General features: G+C 51.8%; 8 protein-coding genes across 8 annotated transcripts; 5 read left to right on the top strand and 3 right to left on the bottom strand.

Moving 5' to 3' along the window:
- Nucleotides 1-583: 583 nt before the first annotated feature.
- On the top strand, nucleotides 584-1,954 carry N7496_007490 (TauD/TfdA dioxygenase family protein; the record flags this gene model as incomplete). The annotated part of the gene is made up of 5 exons (XM_056700419.1): nucleotides 584-1,039; nucleotides 1,099-1,218; nucleotides 1,276-1,362; nucleotides 1,421-1,717; nucleotides 1,775-1,954. The coding sequence occupies 5 exons, from the start codon at nucleotides 584-586 to the stop codon at nucleotides 1,952-1,954; spliced, it is 1,140 nt and encodes a 379-aa protein (XP_056555832.1).
- Nucleotides 1,955-2,874: 920 nt separating this feature from the next.
- Nucleotides 2,875-3,548, bottom strand: N7496_007489 (GroES family chaperonin; the record flags this gene model as incomplete). The annotated part of the gene is made up of 4 exons (XM_056700418.1): nucleotides 2,875-2,899; nucleotides 2,963-3,021; nucleotides 3,145-3,369; nucleotides 3,546-3,548. The coding sequence occupies 4 exons, from the start codon at nucleotides 3,546-3,548 to the stop codon at nucleotides 2,875-2,877; spliced, it is 312 nt and encodes a 103-aa protein (XP_056555831.1).
- Nucleotides 3,549-4,032: 484 nt separating this feature from the next.
- fip1 (cleavage polyadenylation factor subunit FIP1) lies at nucleotides 4,033-5,146 on the bottom strand (the record flags this gene model as incomplete). Its single annotated transcript, XM_056700417.1, has 3 exons — nucleotides 4,033-4,843; nucleotides 4,898-4,950; nucleotides 5,003-5,146. The coding sequence occupies 3 exons, from the start codon at nucleotides 5,144-5,146 to the stop codon at nucleotides 4,033-4,035; spliced, it is 1,008 nt and encodes a 335-aa protein (XP_056555830.1).
- Nucleotides 5,147-5,772: 626 nt separating this feature from the next.
- N7496_007487 (FAM50/XAP5 family protein) lies at nucleotides 5,773-7,002 on the top strand (the record flags this gene model as incomplete). The annotated part of the gene is made up of 3 exons (XM_056700416.1): nucleotides 5,773-6,014; nucleotides 6,076-6,628; nucleotides 6,685-7,002. 3 exons carry the CDS (start codon nucleotides 5,773-5,775, stop codon nucleotides 7,000-7,002), a joined length of 1,113 nt encoding a protein of 370 aa, XP_056555829.1.
- A 211-nt stretch (nucleotides 7,003-7,213) lies between these two features.
- Nucleotides 7,214-8,391, top strand: N7496_007486 (uncharacterized protein; the record flags this gene model as incomplete). The annotated part of the gene is made up of 5 exons (XM_056700415.1): nucleotides 7,214-7,258; nucleotides 7,389-7,543; nucleotides 7,603-7,724; nucleotides 7,786-8,217; nucleotides 8,270-8,391. The coding sequence occupies 5 exons, from the start codon at nucleotides 7,214-7,216 to the stop codon at nucleotides 8,389-8,391; spliced, it is 876 nt and encodes a 291-aa protein (XP_056555828.1).
- Nucleotides 8,392-10,335: 1,944 nt separating this feature from the next.
- Nucleotides 10,336-12,050, bottom strand: aclA (putative ATP citrate lyase subunit (Acl); the record flags this gene model as incomplete). Its single annotated transcript, XM_056700414.1, has 4 exons — nucleotides 10,336-10,694; nucleotides 10,751-11,408; nucleotides 11,550-11,577; nucleotides 11,638-12,050. 4 exons carry the CDS (start codon nucleotides 12,048-12,050, stop codon nucleotides 10,336-10,338), a joined length of 1,458 nt encoding a protein of 485 aa, XP_056555827.1.
- A 1,501-nt stretch (nucleotides 12,051-13,551) lies between these two features.
- Nucleotides 13,552-15,665, top strand: N7496_007484 (uncharacterized protein; the record flags this gene model as incomplete). The annotated part of the gene is made up of 3 exons (XM_056700413.1): nucleotides 13,552-13,691; nucleotides 13,776-14,082; nucleotides 14,142-15,665. 3 exons carry the CDS (start codon nucleotides 13,552-13,554, stop codon nucleotides 15,663-15,665), a joined length of 1,971 nt encoding a protein of 656 aa, XP_056555826.1.
- A 597-nt stretch (nucleotides 15,666-16,262) lies between these two features.
- Nucleotides 16,263-16,990, top strand: N7496_007483 (Rpp14/Pop5 family protein; the record flags this gene model as incomplete). The annotated part of the gene is made up of 2 exons (XM_056700412.1): nucleotides 16,263-16,503; nucleotides 16,608-16,990. 2 exons carry the CDS (start codon nucleotides 16,263-16,265, stop codon nucleotides 16,988-16,990), a joined length of 624 nt encoding a protein of 207 aa, XP_056555825.1.
- Between the last annotated feature and the right edge of the window lie 22 nt (nucleotides 16,991-17,012).

The raw sequence follows: 17,012 nt of genomic DNA, 5'->3' as shown, positions 1-17,012 counted from the left end.
AGAAACAGCTGCACGGGCATATGGCGGCGATGGCAAATTTTGCTGACGTTGATGGCAAGATGGCGTGATCGGTTCCCCCTAACTGCCCGCTGGATTACACTTGTCGATACCTGAGCTCCCAATGTCCTGAAGTCTTTCTCAGCGGCGGCCCACCGTTCCATTCTTGGAGCTCTGACTCGATTATGGAGCTCTTTCTTGCCATCTGTCGTCACTCGTCACTGGTGAACCACTTCCCTGGGGTAAGTGGTTTCAGCCGCCTTGGGTGATTGCCGCTGTCGATGGCGCCATTCCCGCTGGCTCCGAGGATTGCAAATCTGCAATCACGCCAGATTTCCTTGCCTCGATAGGATGGAATGGGAATGGAAGGGAGGATCCGGGGTTGACTCATGGCCTCTAGTTCCCACATCAGCTTTGGGTTCTGGGCGGATCTCCCCTGCCTTTCTATATAAGTCGTTGGTAGTCTTTCAATCTTTCTGTTGGATTTATACTTCCACTCTTCCATATTTCAATCTAGTCCACAACCAAGGATTCCATATCTCTCTAGATTATCTCGAACTCCTGCCATTGAGGCTATACACTCGACATGGCTCCATCATTGGAAGTCCCCGTGGCATCTACGCCTGCACCCTTGGGAAACATCGTCGTCCCTAAGAAGGAGATTACAACTGACAACAAGTTTGGATACGTCCCTGGTCGAACTACCGTGGAAGACCATACCAACTACGCTCACGATGACCTGCTACCTTCCTTTCCTGACATCCACTGGGCCCCTTTGGAGTACACACCTTACGAGGACCGAGGCTTGAGGGGGGATCCCAAGTTCCGTAACCTATTGAAAGACGCTACCGCTGTATTCGATTACAACCCCAAGATTGGCACTGAGATTCACGGCGTGGATCTGGCGAATCTCACCGAGGCTCAGAAGGATGACCTAGCCCGGTTGATCGCCTACCGAGGAGTTGTCTTTTTCCGTGCTCAGAAGAACCTTGATATTGATGCCCAGCGGGATCTGGGAAGACACTTTGGGAAGCTCCACAAGGTAAGTTTCCAAGAATCGTCAATTGCTTCATATAAAGTAAATACTAATGATATATATAGCATGCTACTACTGCTGTCCCAAAGAAGAAGGGTCTCGAGGACGTTCACGTCGTGTACTCCGGTGACAACGCAGGAGATAACCGGGCACTCTTCAGCCCAAGCTTTTTATGGCACTCAGACGTATGTCTAACATCAACCATTTCACTCAACACATCAAATATTAACATCTCTATACAGGTCACTTATGAAGTACAACCACCATCATACACCTCACTGAAACTTCTCACGGGCCCACCCCCTCGGCGGAGGCGGCGACACTCTCTGGTCCTCCCAATACGCAGCCTACGACATCCTCTCCCCCTTCATGCAGACCTATCTCAAGAGCCTAACAGCCCTCCACTCCGCCGACATGCAAGCAAACGACTCTCGAGCCATCGGTCGACCCGTCCGCCGCGAACCAGTAACAACCGTACACCCCCTCATCCGCACAAACCCCGTCACCGGCTGGAACGCGCTCTTCTTTAACCCGGGCTTCGTCACCAAGATCATCGGTATCCCCAAGGCTGAGAGTGATGCTATCATCAAGTACCTCACGGACGTTGTCGCCACCACCCAGGAGATGCATGCCCGTTTCCAGTGGGGTAAGGATGACGTTGCGTTTTGGGATAACAGGACGACGGTATGTACTTGTCGTGATATCTCGCCGATAAACTATATACTAATTGGGTTTATCTAGACTCATTCCGCGTCGTATGGCTTCACTCCACACCGACGCCATGCCGTTCGTGTCGCTATCCAAGCTGAGCGACCTGTCCTGTTGGAATCAGGTAAATCCCAAGAAGAAGACTTGGCTGCCTTGTATGGACTGCCGGCGGTTAACAAGGATGGATCTCGACAGTCAAATTATAATGACTGAGTGGGCGACTCAAAAACAATAAATATGGCAGAAGCGGGCTTCTCTTAATTATATATGCATACTTGCAAGTTCAGAATTAGCGGAATCAAAGACGGGCGTCATCTTTCTTATTTGAACATACCTCTGAACGTGTCTAAAATGTTTGAATCTTCAATAATCTAGACTGTCCGAAACATCTCCGTAGTACACTGCGATGACAATCTTCCCATCTCCCTCACTTCTTCCGAGAACCGAGTTTCTCCCAACCCCCCACTCTCCTTCTTCCCATCTACCTCCTCCCTCAAACCCCGACATTGTTTGGAGGGTGGGGATGTTGGACGTATTGTATATAGGAGAACTCCAGGGGATTAGCGTGTCGGAAACTTGTGACAGGGATAACGGTACAGAGTAGTTGTACCGCAGCCAATTGGATATACCCTGGATACAACACTTCTGAATTCCAGTTCTTACCAATGTCTGGTCCACAAGAAGATGGAGCACTCAAATCATAAACGATGAGGGGAGAAGGATCATATTGAATTACTCAACTACCAGGCACAGCACAGCGCTAATGGCGAGTTGCGATTTAGTTTTAAAAGTACAGTGAACAAAGACATGCAAGACCCAAGGCCAATCCAGCGCTTCAAAAACTCAGTATGCAAAAGGAGCGGGAGATCCAGAACGGTGCTCATCAAGACAAAACATCTGACGAGCGCATCCTGGACCACCCATTGTTTGGAGAAGGGGTTTTTAATTATTTTTTTTCGTTCTTGAGATCGTTGAAAGTGGTCGAGCTCGTGACTTCGCTTCGGTATAATACAGGCCATGTGTCTTTCATCTGCTACCTGGCAATTCTACAGCTGGGTAGACGAGGCAAGACACGGGACAGGGGTGGGTGTGAAGGCGAGAGAAACGAGAAAGAGAACCGCTCGTTACTCAATTTACTCGTTGATCTTGGCAAGGATCCTGTAAAGACATCATTAGTCAATGGTCCTAGATGGTTGCGATAGATTGGAAAGGTAAACATACTCAGAGTCGCGGAACAGGTGGTACTCCTCCTCGCCGACCTTGATGGGGCTGCCACCGAACTGTACAGAAGAGAATAGGTTAGCGTCAAACTCCAATTATTGACTGCAGCCGAGTAACGGATTTCGCATTGACCAATGCGACACCGCGGGTATCCCCGGAAGACGATCGAGGACGAAACATACCTGAGGAATCAGGACCTTGTCACCGGCGCTGACACCCATGGGGAGGCGGTTGCCATCCTTGGTCAGGAGACCGGGGCCAACGGCGAGGACCTTAGCCTCGTTCTGCTCCTTGACACTGCTCTCAGGGAGGAAGATGCCGGAGGCGGTCTTGGCCTCGGGCTTGATGCGCTGGACCAGGACGCGGTCAAGGAGGGGAGCAAGGCTCTTGATGTTGCGGAGGACAGACTATTGAGATCAGATGTTAGTGTATTGCGCCGGCGAAGGGAGGGTGTTTGGTGGTTGAATCGGGGATGGAAAAAAGGTGGACATCGGGAACTGTCGAGGGAATTGATTCCAGAGGGATTGTAGCTCGAAGTAGAGGTTGAATTGACTGTGCATAATGGATTAAGATGAAAACATACCATTGTGAAGGAGATGGAGTCTTGAAGCCAAGAAGTTGGGGATGGACGTGGGATGGAGAAAGGAAGAGAGGGAGTTGTCCGGGGGAAGAAGATCTGGGCTTCTGCGGCGAGAAATTTCCAGAATGCCAAGACCGCGAGCTTCGACTCCCGAGGGACAAAACCCGCGCCGACTTTCGGCTTCTAACCATTTCTATGCCGCCGAAGAAGCGATTCTACTCTTCAATGCGAAGTAATTGTGTATTTTTAACTTCTCATATATCCTATTACACAGATTTACCCCTCTACTCGCCCCGTCACAGTGATTCATCGACTATCTAGCTCCATTCGTCCGGCCCGAAGCTACCCCCAGCTATAACAACCGCAATAAGGCCGACTTGAAGACTGTTGAATTTCCATTTCATTTGCATTAAAACGCCACAATACCCAATCCTTTCTCAAATTGCAAAATCAGAGTGGTCATGAAGAATGTATCAACCTGCAGCGTGAACTACCATCTCCGGCCACGCCCACGGCCACCACCATAATTGCCGCGTTGCTCGTAGCCTCCGTATCCCATCTGGCCCTGTCCTCCTTGTCCGAAGCCCTGTCCCTGGCCTTGTCCGCCAAATCCAGGTTGCCCTTGCGGGCCTCCACCAGGCTGACCACCCATCATCGTCTGCGCGTGTTGCATGAACGCCATAGGGTCCATCGATGATGGATCAAGGCCCTGAGCCATCATGGATGCCAGCATACCCTGCATCATATCTGGGTTCATATCTGGCATGCCCGGCATACCAGGCATAGGTGCTGCACCGCCAGGACCTGCTGCGCCAGGGCCCGGAGCTGCACCCGGCATTGGAGGCATCCCCATACCCAGAAAGGATGACATGTCATCCATTTGTTTCTTCTGATCCCCAACTTCCTTGCGTACTTCTTGCTGCTTTAAGCAGTAGCTGACCCATGTAAATTCATCGAATCCGTAGTTGAAGAAGTCTGTGACATCGGTCCCGGGTCGTCGCCAGGGCTTGTCGTCTGTAGGGAAGTCGGCATCCATATCGGTAGCCATGATGGTCTTCCCCGTTGAGGGGTGAACTGGGTTGCCATTTACGTCGATCGTAGACGTATGGATAGCTGGGTAGGAAGAGCCTGGTCTAAGCGGCACTGTCTGTTTCGGGATCGGGGCAGCCGCGGCGGGTACGGGAGTAGAGACATCGAGGTGAGGAGTAGCTGTAGGTGTCGCGGACTTGGAGATTATTGATGAGTCCGCCGAGGGAGGTCGCTGGGGCTCTTGTCGTAAGCTCGCATGGCGCGGATGAGAGCTGTAAAGGTCAGCAAGAACAGTCCTTTCGGCGCCAGTACTGAGTTTTGCTTACATCTCTGGGGGTGGCGCATCAGCGGGCGCTTCTGTGATAATGTTGAAGTCGTCCTGGATATGCAAGTTAGTGGGCGCAGTAGGTAGTCAAGAGTTGCAACCATACATCGTCATCCTCGACCTCTTCCTCTTCTTCGTCCTCGTAGCCGTCCTGTTGTTGCTCTAGGGTGGCATTGTGGGCGTTGTGCTGTGCTTGGCCCGTCGGCACGGAGTCTGTGGGATCATAGAAATCGTCTTCTTCGTCCTCCATTGTTTTTGGCTTTCAGTCTCGGAATATGGGAACAAGAGGAAGGAGCAACAATGCGGTCGAGATGCTCCGCAAGTTGATCGCATGCAAGTTTGTTCTGTTTGCACTCCCGTGGTGAGCTCAAGTCTCTGGTGCTGTCTGAATCTCCCTTCAAGAACGTAAGTTCTTGCCATAGATTATGCTTTCAAATTCCAGCCTTCGGGGGACATGGAATTTACAGAGATAACTGTCTAACTGACCGTCGAAATCGGTTATAAATCGAAGTGGAAGGAACAGAACATAAAACACCAATTTGGCTATATATCTCTATCGCATGCAGCTGCTTTCCCTCACCAAATATTTCGAAGACATTCAAGATCTCAACCAGCAATGGGTTAGTATTGTGCATCCATTAAAATAACCCTCCTATATATGCCCACAAGCTTCAACAAACTCCAAGACCTATTCTAAGCTTCAACTCATCATGGCCTTCTTGGTATCGAATCAGGTGGGATTGACCAACAGTACTTCAATAGAGTCACGTGCCCGAGCGCCAAAGACGTCAGTGATGCGGACATCTGACAACTTTTGATCAATACCAACACCTCACTGGAACATTTTTGCCAGTGCGACTTGGAAGAATACTCAAGATGGAGTCATCCGAGCAAGACAGTCGAACCTCCACGCCACGGTCATTTACCGGCCAGAGCGTGTCTGCCGAGGACATGCTCAAGTCGCAAACCGTCGGTCTCGTGCATCTGTCCGACTTTCGCAAGCGGCGCGCGGAGGTCCTGGAGCAAAAGGAACGTGAGGCACATGATAAGTCGCTTGGGCGACTGGCATCTGGTAATTCACGAAGCGCAACTCCCTCTGCTGGCGAAGTAACTGACGGGTAAGTTCCCAAGGACCGTCTCTCCGTCTCGCGCGAGTCTAAACTGATCGCGCCGTAATAGGTCTTCGACTCCCCGAAGCGATGCCCCTCCCAAGAAGAAGAAAAAGAAGGCGCTTGCCAAGAGCAAACTTTCCTTCGGTGATGATCATGACGACACTGGGGAAGAGTCCGCCGCAACGCCGCGCGATTCGAGCGTCTCGCGATCCGGTTCAAAAACACCCATCGAGGAGGGCGCGACATCCGCTGCAGCTGTCCGTCGCATGAAGGCGAACCCGAATGCGCCACCTCCTCCGAAAGCAATGACCAAGGCTGCGATGGAAGCAGAGGCCCAGGCTCGCGATGCTTTGCGGAAGGAGTTCTTGGCGATGCAAGAAGCGGTTAAGGATACTGAGATTGCCGTCCCCTTTGTCTTTTTCGATGGTACAAGTATACCTGCTGGATCGGTTAAGATGAAGAAGGGAGACCACATTTGGCTGTTCCTAGATCGATGCCGTAAGGTTGGCGCTGAGCTGGGAGTTGGCGGAGCCAATGGAGCCTCCAAGGCACGCAAGGAATGGGCACGTATCAGTGTTGATGATTTGATGCTTGTCAAGGGCGATGTCATTGTCCCACATGTAAGCTTTGCATCAGATATCGTGCTTCCGTCGATCTGAAACTAACATGTGAACAGCATTATGAGTTCTACTATTTCATCGCCAACCGAGTCCCAAGTTTCTCTCGGACTGGCGGCTTGCTTTTCAACTATTCAGATAAACCTGCACCAGCCAAGTCAAACGACGATGACCCACTTTATCGCCCCAGTGATCGCAAGTTAGAAGGCGCCGATAACGACGCTACCGAAACCAAGGTCGTAGATCGACGTTGGTACGAAAAGAACAAGCATATATACCCGGCCAGTCTCTGGAACGAGTATGAGCCGGGCAAGGAGTTTGAAGAAAAGATGACGTCCACGCGGCGTGATGCACAGGGAAATACATTCTTCTTTTAGCGGATTTTAATTGTGGCTTTTTTTGTTGATATCCAGGCGCTACAAGGGAAGGAAAAAATAGACCAAAGCTCAATTGATGCTCTTTTTGTCGCTGGCGGTCGAGGCCAGTCCTCAGCTCTCAGGTGACCTCTCAACTTCAATCCAACCACACTTCCATCCGTACTCACACTTTGCACCTCATGGATTTCCACTTGCGATGTAACTCGCTCAAATGCAGGGCGCAATTGAAGGAGAGAGCCGTGGTAACTACTTGCTCGTAAGTATTGTGCACGTATTGTTCTCAGTATGGCGCTCATGGTGTCAGTCACATCTTTTGTCTTGGATGCGCAGACGGCCTCGGTCATTCCCACCCCACTGCAGAGGATCGCCGATGCCCTGCCTGTCAGACCGTGCTTTCCAACCCCGATGATGCCGTGTCGACCATTTTGAACCCGACGGAAGACTACAAGACAAGTGTGCTGAGTGGACTCGATCCTAACACGATCATGGAATGCGCTGGGCGAGCATTGGGCTTTTGGGCTTACCAAAGTACACAAGAGATGTGAGTTTACACACACATGTGTCATGCTTAAATGCACTCAACTAAGCTTGGATGCACAGATTCTACCAAGAATACCTTGGGAAGAGCCTCACCGAAAAGTATGCCGGCCTGAGCACACAGATGGACAAGGTCATCCACAATGCAAATTCAGAGATCTCAACCTTGCATAGCAAAGTCTCAGGTATGCCACACTGCGTGACTCAAGTTGTAGAGAGCTACAGCTAAATGTGACTCTCTGCCAGACCTGCAAGCAGCACAAGAACAACTGCAGAAAAAGAATCAAGAACTTGTCGATCTCTACCGCGAGAAGTCCAAGAAGCTCGCGCAGATGACAAACCTGTACAACTTGCTCAAAGCCCGTGCAATGAAATCTCGAATGGAGACTGCAGCCTCCGAGAACGTCTCTCAAACCTTGAATACCCTCTCATCCCGCACTGGTCCCACCATGCCCCTAGCCCAACCCCACCCAGCCCAACCCAGAACGTCAATGCCGAATATTCAAAAGGCACGAACTCCCAAAACACCTTCGTTCCCTTTCAGCCCTGAAGGCGTGGAGCAATTGCACCGTTACCAGCGCAGTGGGACTGGTAGCTCGAGAATGTCGAGACCGCAGATGGGAGGCAACCCAGCGATGCCACCTCCAACGGGCCATGCAGTTTTTAATATTCGAACTGGTAAGTCACACGTGCCTAGAAAATGGTATACATTACTGACTATCCTGCCCAGCGCAAACTGGTGTGACAAACCAGCAGCACCGCACTCGTCTTCCACACTCGCATCGTCCTCCGACGGTAACCTCTCAACTTCCCCCCGAAGATGAGATCCTTGCGCGGTTTGGAAAACAATAGGCGTTCAGTCCTTACATACTTCTTACCTTGAATAAGTATAGTATACGAGCTGCATATCAGACCAGGGGTGGATTATTGGTAATCGTTCCGCCTTTGATGTATGGAGGCTTTGATGAGATTGAAGTTGAACACCGCACTCCTGCTACCTCCTTTTAAACTGATACTTTGGATACCAACATATATGAAGTAATTAACATAATTTCACAATATCAACGGTGTTTAGATTTGCAGTACTGTACTCCCGAGCAATTAGAAAGATGCACTGCGTAAGAAATGAGCGGATTGCTAAGCAAATCCGTGGGACTCGGATGGAGCCTCCCTTCTTCATCAACTCTCAGTAATTGCTAATCTCAAGTAATCTTCCCGCCTCTAAAATGCAGATACGTCCGCATGCTGGATGGCGCTTAGCCGATGCGCGAGGGGAATATGATCAACTGACTGTGATGAATATCAGAGCCTTCCAAGAGCAAATGACGGGGGGAACGATCGTGTACGCAGGGATACATAAGCCAGCCATGATAGCCAGTATGGCTCCCACAAGGGGAAAACTGATTCTGGCCCATAATTGATTGGTTCCTTATTCAAAAGTATCTCGATAGATGTTCCCTCGCTGCTGATATCGCCGTCTTTCCCGGCTACTAGACCTGATGCACTCGAGATACAAAGTTCTTATTTCTTCAAGTACCTGGCAATGAATATCGAAACTATGAATATCCTTGATAAGAATAGTAGAATAGTTTATGATCAATAGAAATCTTCTACAATCCCAGGATAAACAAGACCGTCATCTATCGCCTCACACGCAAAGCATATCTACGAACCCTCCCTCTCTACATCCGTAACGTCAATACCACCGAACCCTATCTAGCAAAGCACCCTCTATAACCTTCCACTCCCCCAATCCGATAAACACCAAACCCAAACATGCCATCCTTCCATTCCATCCTCTTTATACATCTACACTCCAGACTATCATCCCCCTACCCTAATCCCAGCTCTAACCCCATCGGGTAATATCAAACCCGTCCCCCGTTCGCCCGCGGGCCGCCCTCGGGGCAGCGGAAGCAACCTCACCACCCGCGCCCTCGGTAACCCGCATTCCCATCCCCCATCGGGACCATCCCATGCCACTATCCCCCATTTCCCTCAAGTCTCAAGCCCCCAGCACGGTCCATACCTTATCGTCCCGGACGATCCCAGATCGACGGTTCTGAGATAAACTTCTGTCACATTGAGATCTGGGGTGCAGGAGCTTGTGTGGAGTTGTGTATTTTTGGAGCTTGGATGGGGGGGTATAGTGTATTTTTGGTATTTTTTGTTTTTTTATAGTATCACTCCTGCTATTAACTATCACATCAACGCCTATCACCCTACCATCGCTTGTGTTATTACTGTACTCTTATAGGTAATGAATGCGAAGGGAATCAATTGGAAAATAATTCCAGCCATAATATATGGAATAATATGGCGGATTGGAATCCTGTTGATACTCAATATTCGGCATGTAGCATTACCTTGAGCATATTCTACACCATACGCACTGGTCAATGTACTACGGTACAACAGCCTACACGGTAGTATAGTATGAACATTGTATCATCATTGATATTATCCGAAGGGAAATCCCGATCTAAATCCCCCCGGTACGATTCAACATAAGGAAATCTAATCATGTACGTCGGGCACCAAGCATCCGGTCTTTTAGTCCGGGCGGGAAGAAACGCCATACCCACGACCAGCAAAACAGAGTAACCCCGAGTAATAGAAAGCCAAAAAAAGAAGCCAGATCCAAATTTCCAGGCTATTCCTTTTTTTCTTCTTTCTACCCCAGGCGGAAACCCCGCAAATTTCATATCATGCCATGCATTATCACAAACCCATGCAACGGAGTTGACGCTGCAGAAACAAACCAAAAAATTAAACAAAAGAGCACGGGGTAGTCATTTATGCGCTGAATTCCTTGATATCGGACTTCTTGCCCAGAAGGGCCAGAGGCACGATACCGGAAACGTGCATCTCGGGACCGTAAACGTGCATGTCGAGACCGAGCTCGATGCCAACGGCCTTGATGTTCTTCAGACCCTCCTGGTAGTTGGGACCGGCACGGCGGACCCAGATCTGGACCTTGTGCTCAATGAGGATGGGGGCGAACTCGCGGATGGCGCGAATGACACCCTTGAAGGTGGAAGCAACGTTGGTGAAGTTGGCAATACCACCACCGATGAAGAGGACCTTGCCCTCGGGGTGGGTAGGGGCACGGAGCATCAGGTCGAGGACGGTCTTAGCGTAGGAGTAAGTCTGGCCTGGAAGGGAGTTAGTGAGAAAGTCGACCAGAAAGAAAAAAATTGCTTGTACGTACCCTCGGAGGGAGCACCGGAGTACTCTCCGTAGTTGGCGAGCTCGCTGACGAAACCAGCAGAGGCAATGGCATCGGCGTAGACGACGGAGGCACCACCACCAGCAACCAGAGTCCAGATACGGCCGTTGGCGTTCAGGACGGTCAACTTGAGGGAGGCACCGGTCTTGGCGTCCATGTCGGAGATGAACTTCTCCTCCTTGCTCAGCTCACGACCGAAGGGAGCGGGGAACTCCATGGGGGGACCAGCGTCGATGTTGACCTTGCCGTCGGTGGAGGGGAGGGTGGGCAGACCCAGAGCGGCGGGGCTGCGGGCAACAGCCCACTTGGTACCGCACTCGAACTCGGCAGTCTGGTCAAGCTTGGCAGCCAAGTCGAGGAAGTAGACATCGGCGGAGGTGGCATCGGCGTTGGGGATGACAACCAGGGGGTTGATCTCCAGATAGGTGAACTGGCAGTCGACGTAGACGGCGTACAGGCGGCAGATGAAGTCGACAAGGACGTTGTGGATGCCCTTGGGCACCTTGCTCAGGAGAGCGGAGGCGATCTCCTCGTTGGAGGGGAACTTCTTCAGGTCGACGGGAATGAGGAGCTTCTCAGCCTTGGCGTCAACATCACCGACATCGACACCACCCTCGTGGTAGAAGAGAATCCAGTCACCCTAAATTGTGAGTTAGTGATAGAGTTCCAATTGCTTGGGTTAAAGTCCAATTGCTATCATTTGATCACAACCATGTTCATCCGATTATGATTGATTTCATCTGATCACAATATTGGTCTCATCTGTCAAGAGCTTTCTTACCTCACGGACGGAGTTAATGCAAACGTAGCTATAGTCCAAAAGTTAGTTTGCTGGATCAATTGATTTCGACTCTGCGGGAATTACATACCTCTCAGTCTCCTGAGCGTGGGGAACCATAGGCTCGACGAGGAACTGGCGCAGAACACCGGTAACGTGCTCAACCTGAACCTCCTTGGTGGCGCGGGCCTCAATCCACTCACGGGCCTCAGCCCAGGTCTTGTTGAGGGCGAGGAGGCCGGACTTGCCTCGACGCTTGATCAATTGATCGGGCTTAGCGACGAACTTGGAGCCGGGGACGAGGAGCCACGGGTAGGTGACCTCGGCCTGGTCGAGGACATCCTTGACGGTCTTGTCTTCGGGGAAGTGGAGGGAGGCGAGACGAGGAGGAGCGTTGTGTGTGGAGGAGGCAGGGAGAGGAGTAGGCTTAATGACCGGGGCGCGAGTGAGGTGGTAGTTGAGGATGGCCTTGCCGTCGGCCTCGAGGATAGATTTGGCGGACATGGTGATGTGATTGTGTGTGTGGATGTGTGGAAGAAGATGGGGGAGAGGGGGAAGGGAAGGAAGAGAGAAGTAGGGATAAGAAAATAATGCAGGAGGAGTTGAAGCAGCCCACAAAGTTGACTTTTGGGGGGGGAATGTTTGGCGGGACTGGAAGGTACGGCGTACGAAACCAAAAAAAAAGTAGTGCTGGAGATTACAGCGTAGAATTGAGAGATCTGATCCACCGTGTTGAGGGCGGGAACAAAAAAGCGAGATGGTGGGGTGGGAGAGCTTCGGAGACTGGGCGTTGGGGAGATCTGCCGTATTGTAATTACCGTACCGCCCGGTTCCATGGGAAGTATACTCAAAGCTACACCGTAGCTTCTCGACTTTTTGCTAGATGGATCCCCTGGATCCCCTGGATCCCCTCGATGGTCGGCGGTAGCCCCCGATACCGCTCCTTTTTGCTTCTATTCGATTCTGTTGGGTTTCAAGAAAACATTAGGGGGTAAGTGAATCATGTCTGAAATGCATTGGTTATTGACTTGATGAAAGTACCCCGTACTTTTTGAATGGCTACAATTGTAATGACACACCGCCGGAATCCGAGTAGTGTACATCGTATATACTTGTACCTTCGGTCATTGTCAACTACGTAAGTATGTTTATTATACTATGAACATAATCGCCGGTCCCCGAACATACTACATCGGACTATTATTAACTGCGGAGGAAAAGATCTCTCGTCAGCAACCCATGAAGGAGGTGAATAAAGACGATAGCCTCGTATACCTGCAGAAGGATCCTAGTCCGAAGCAAGCTCAATGGCTAACCATAGGGAACCGAGTCGATGATTCACCGAGGTTTATCATCGTCATGATAGAAAGTCTTCGAGAAAACTAAAAGCGGTGAAGTGGAATGTACCGGCTACCTAGTGCGGTGCCGTAATTTAGAGATCTACCCACAGCGGGGCTCAGTCTCGATGGTACCCAGTACTTTGGGGACTGCTGAACTGTCAGTATACTCAGTACTGTAGCGGAGTTTAGTTGGAGTTGTTGAGGAAAAACACCCCCACCATAGAGATTCTCCCCTTGTATGACCTGTACACTCCATACACTTTGTGTATTACTACAGTAACGCCTAGTCCCACCCACCTCCAAAACTAAACCACCAAAATCTAAAAATTACCGCAGGAGGAGCTGTACACCGTACCTGCGAGTACTCGGCCCCGCGGATTTTTCTCAACGCTGCTCTCCTGTTGACTTGCTTCCTTTCGTCGTGCCTTTTTCTCTCCTTCTCTCCTCCTCATTCTCCTTTGCTCTTGGGCTGCTCTACATACATACGTGAGTGTCTTCCTCTCTCCTCCCTACCAACGGCGTCATCACTCGACCACCCCACGGTGCAACCTCGATTCACCTACACACACACACACACACACCTCCCACTTTCGACCGACACCATCACATATACCATTGTCAATTCTCTCAAAACCTAACAACTTCAATTCCTTCAGATAATCATCATGCCCTCCACTTCCTTGTCCGCCACCGGCAACGGTGTGCAGAATGCCAACGACAACATCACCCGCTTCGCCCCTCCCAGCCGTGTGCTCTCTCCCCTCCAGAACGCTCTCTTCCACAACAAGACACGATGCTTCGTATAGTAAGTTATGCCTGCAGAGAAGGCCCAGAACCAGGGCATCCAAGCAGCAGCAGCATCCAATTGCTAACACCCGCACCTCTACAGTGGCATGCAACCCCGAGCCGTGCAGGGCATGCTCGACTTTGACTTCATTTGCAAGCGCTCCACCCCCTCCGTCGCCGGTATCATCTACACCTTCGGTGGTCAGTTCGTCAGCAAGATGTACTGGGGTACCAGCGAGACCCTCCTCCCCGTCTACCAGGACGTCGAGAAGGCCATGGCCAAGCACCCCGACGTCGACACCGTCGTCAACTTTGCCTCCTCCCGCTCCGTCTACAGCTCCACCATGGAGCTCATGAACTGCCCTCAGATCCGCTCTATTGCCATCATTGCCGAGGGTGTCCCCGAGCGTGTAAGTAGATTCCACTTTTGTTGTGGTGCAATTGAACTCCGGACTGACCTCTTTGATAGCGTGCTCGTGAGATCCTCGTTGCTGCCAAGGAGAAGGGTATTACCATCATTGGACCCGCTACCGTCGGTGGTATCAAGCCCGGTTCCTACAAGATCGGTAACACTGGTGGTATGATGGACAACATCGTTGCCTCCAAGCTGTACCGCAAGGGTTCCGTCGGCTACGTCTCCAAGTCCGGTGGTATGTCCAACGAGTTGAACAACATCATCTCCCAGAACACCGACGGTGTCTACGAGGGTGTTGCCATCGGTGGTGACCGTTACCCCGGTACCACTTTCATTGACCACCTGCTCCGCTACCAGGCCGAGCCCGAGTGCAAGATCCTCGTCCTGCTCGGTGAGGTCGGTGGTGTTGAGGAGTACCGTGTGATTGAGGCCATCAAGAACGGCACCATCACCAAGCCCATCGTTGCCTGGGCCATCGGAACTTGCGCCAGCATGTTCAAGACTGAGGTTCAGTTCGGTCACGCCGGTGCCTCTGCCAACTCCCAGCTCGAGACTGCCGTCTACAAGAACAAGGCCATGCGTGACGCTGGTATCCACGTTCCCGAGACCTTCGAGGAGCTGCCCCAGCTCCTCAAGCAGGTTTACGATGCTGAGGTCAAGAAGGGCAACGTTGTCCCCGCCCCCGAGCCCGTTGTCCCCAAGATCCCCATTGACTACTCCTGGGCCCAGGAGCTTGGTCTCGTCCGTAAGCCCGCTGCCTTCATCTCCACCATCTCCGACGACCGTGGCCAGGAGCTCCTCTACGCCGGTATGCCCATCTCCGACGTCTTCAAGGAGGATATTGGTATCGGTGGTGTCATGTCCCTGCTGTGGTTCCGCCGCCGCCTGCCCCCCTACGCCAGCAAGTTCCTGGAGATGGTTCTCATGCTCACTGCCGACCACGGTCCCGCCGTGTCCGGTGCCATGAACACCATCATCACCACCCGTGCCGGCAAGGACCTGATCTCTGCTCTCGTCTCCGGTCTCCTGACCATCGGTTCCCGCTTCGGTGGTGCCCTTGACGGCGCCGCTGAGGAGTTCACCAAGGCCTTCGACAAGGGCCTCAGCCCCCGTGACTTTGTCGACATCATGCGCAAGGAGAACAAGCTCATCCCCGGTATTGGCCACAAGGTCAAGTCCCGCAACAACCCCGATCTGCGTGTCGAGCTCGTCAAGGAGTTTGTCAAGAAGCACTTCCCCAGCACCAAGCTCCTCGACTACGCTATTGCCGTCGAGACCGTCACCACCTCCAAGAAGGACAACCTGATCCTCAACGTCGACGGTTGCGTTGCTGTCTGCTTCGTTGACCTGCTCCGCAACTGCGGTGCCTTCTCCGCCGAGGAGGTCGAGGACTACATGCGCATGGGTGTCCTCAACGGTCTGTTCGTTCTGGGTCGCTCCATCGGTCTGATTGCCCACTACCTTGACCAGAAGCGCCTCCGCACCGGTCTGTACCGCCACCCCTGGGACGACATCACCTACCTCCTCCCCACCCTGCAGAAGGGTGGTGCCGAGGGTCGTGTTGAGGTCAATCTGTGATTTTATCGTTTCCCTCTTTCCCTCCCGCACACACACACATGATATGATTTGCAGCGCCCCGTCCGCTGGTGGCATACAGTCCGTCGTGAGAACCACTCCTTGGCATATATATGGGTTCTGGTTCCGGCGGTGGAGTTTGGATGGGTTGAATCCCCTTTTATGGTTTTTTCCTTTTTATTTTTGTTGTTTCTTGAAGCAGTCTTTGCGTGTATGCCATGCTTAAAACCGCGGGTCCTGATGGGAATGGCGGCCTTTCCCGGATGGAGAAAACGGTGCGACGCCCGACTACGGATCTGTTAATTTTGTTTAGATGACTAGACCTCTCTGGGGACTTAATGAACGTGCCCTCTTGCATGATGAATCTTGTCTTGGTAGAAAGTAGATTGTATGAATCTTGTTCCATGTATATCTTCAATTCTAACTGCAACTATATCGAGGGCCTTACAGAGTACTTAGTGCTCCAATCTGCCCTCGTGCTCCCCCATCCTTATCGCTTATCAGCAGCCGCATCCACCAACCTTTTTTCCGCCCTCCAACAAGCCTCCAATCTCCAACCACCAACCTCTCCCCTCTCTCCTCAATCCAAGATACCCCAAAATGGTCCGCCTAAAAAACCGCTACCTCCTCCTAGACATCCTCTACCCAGACTCAACAACATGGCCCTCCTCCAAAACGGGCTTTTCCGGACCTCACGCCGCACAACTAGCCATCCACGCCCCGACCTCTGACGCGTTGACGCCCGGTTTACTCGCAAAGATGATCCGCGAGGAAGTCGGGGAGATGTATGGGGATTGGGGGGTTGGTAAATTGGGTGGTGCTTCTGCGATGGGTGTTCAAGGTTTGCCTCCCCCTCCCTCCTTCCCTCCTTCTTGTTGATCTACCCTGCTCTGGATCTACAACAGTCACCCTATGAAATATCCTACTAACCAGGTACCCCTCCAGTTAAATATCTCTCCCCCGCAACGTCAACGGCAATAATCCGCTGTCCCCGCGCCTCATTCCGTCTCGTCTGGTCCGCGCTCACGTACATGTCGCACGTCCCCGCCGTAACGGAACCGGGAACCGGCGCGGGCCAGAGAAGACCTAACGGGGGCCGTGAACGACCTTGCGTTTTCCGGGTTCTCAGGGTATCCGGCACGATGCGGAAGGCGGAGGAGGAGGCTATTCGTCGGGCGAGACGGGAGATTGTGCGGGTGAGGGGTGTGGAGGAGAAGGGTGTACTTGGGGATTTGATTTCTGGGGTTGAGAGGGGGAAGGCGGTTGTGACGAGTGTTATGGATGTGAGTGAGGATGAGGATGAGGGGATGTTTGATGATGATGATTGAAGAGGGCTGTGGAACTGTACAT

This window comes from Penicillium cataractarum (genome assembly GCF_028827025.1).
Source record: "Penicillium cataractarum strain IBT 29864 chromosome Unknown utg000005l, whole genome shotgun sequence".
Taxonomy (NCBI): domain Eukaryota; kingdom Fungi; phylum Ascomycota; class Eurotiomycetes; order Eurotiales; family Aspergillaceae; genus Penicillium; species Penicillium cataractarum.
Note: the sequence above shows the minus strand (reverse complement) of the source record. Positions and strands in the feature narration are given on the sequence as shown.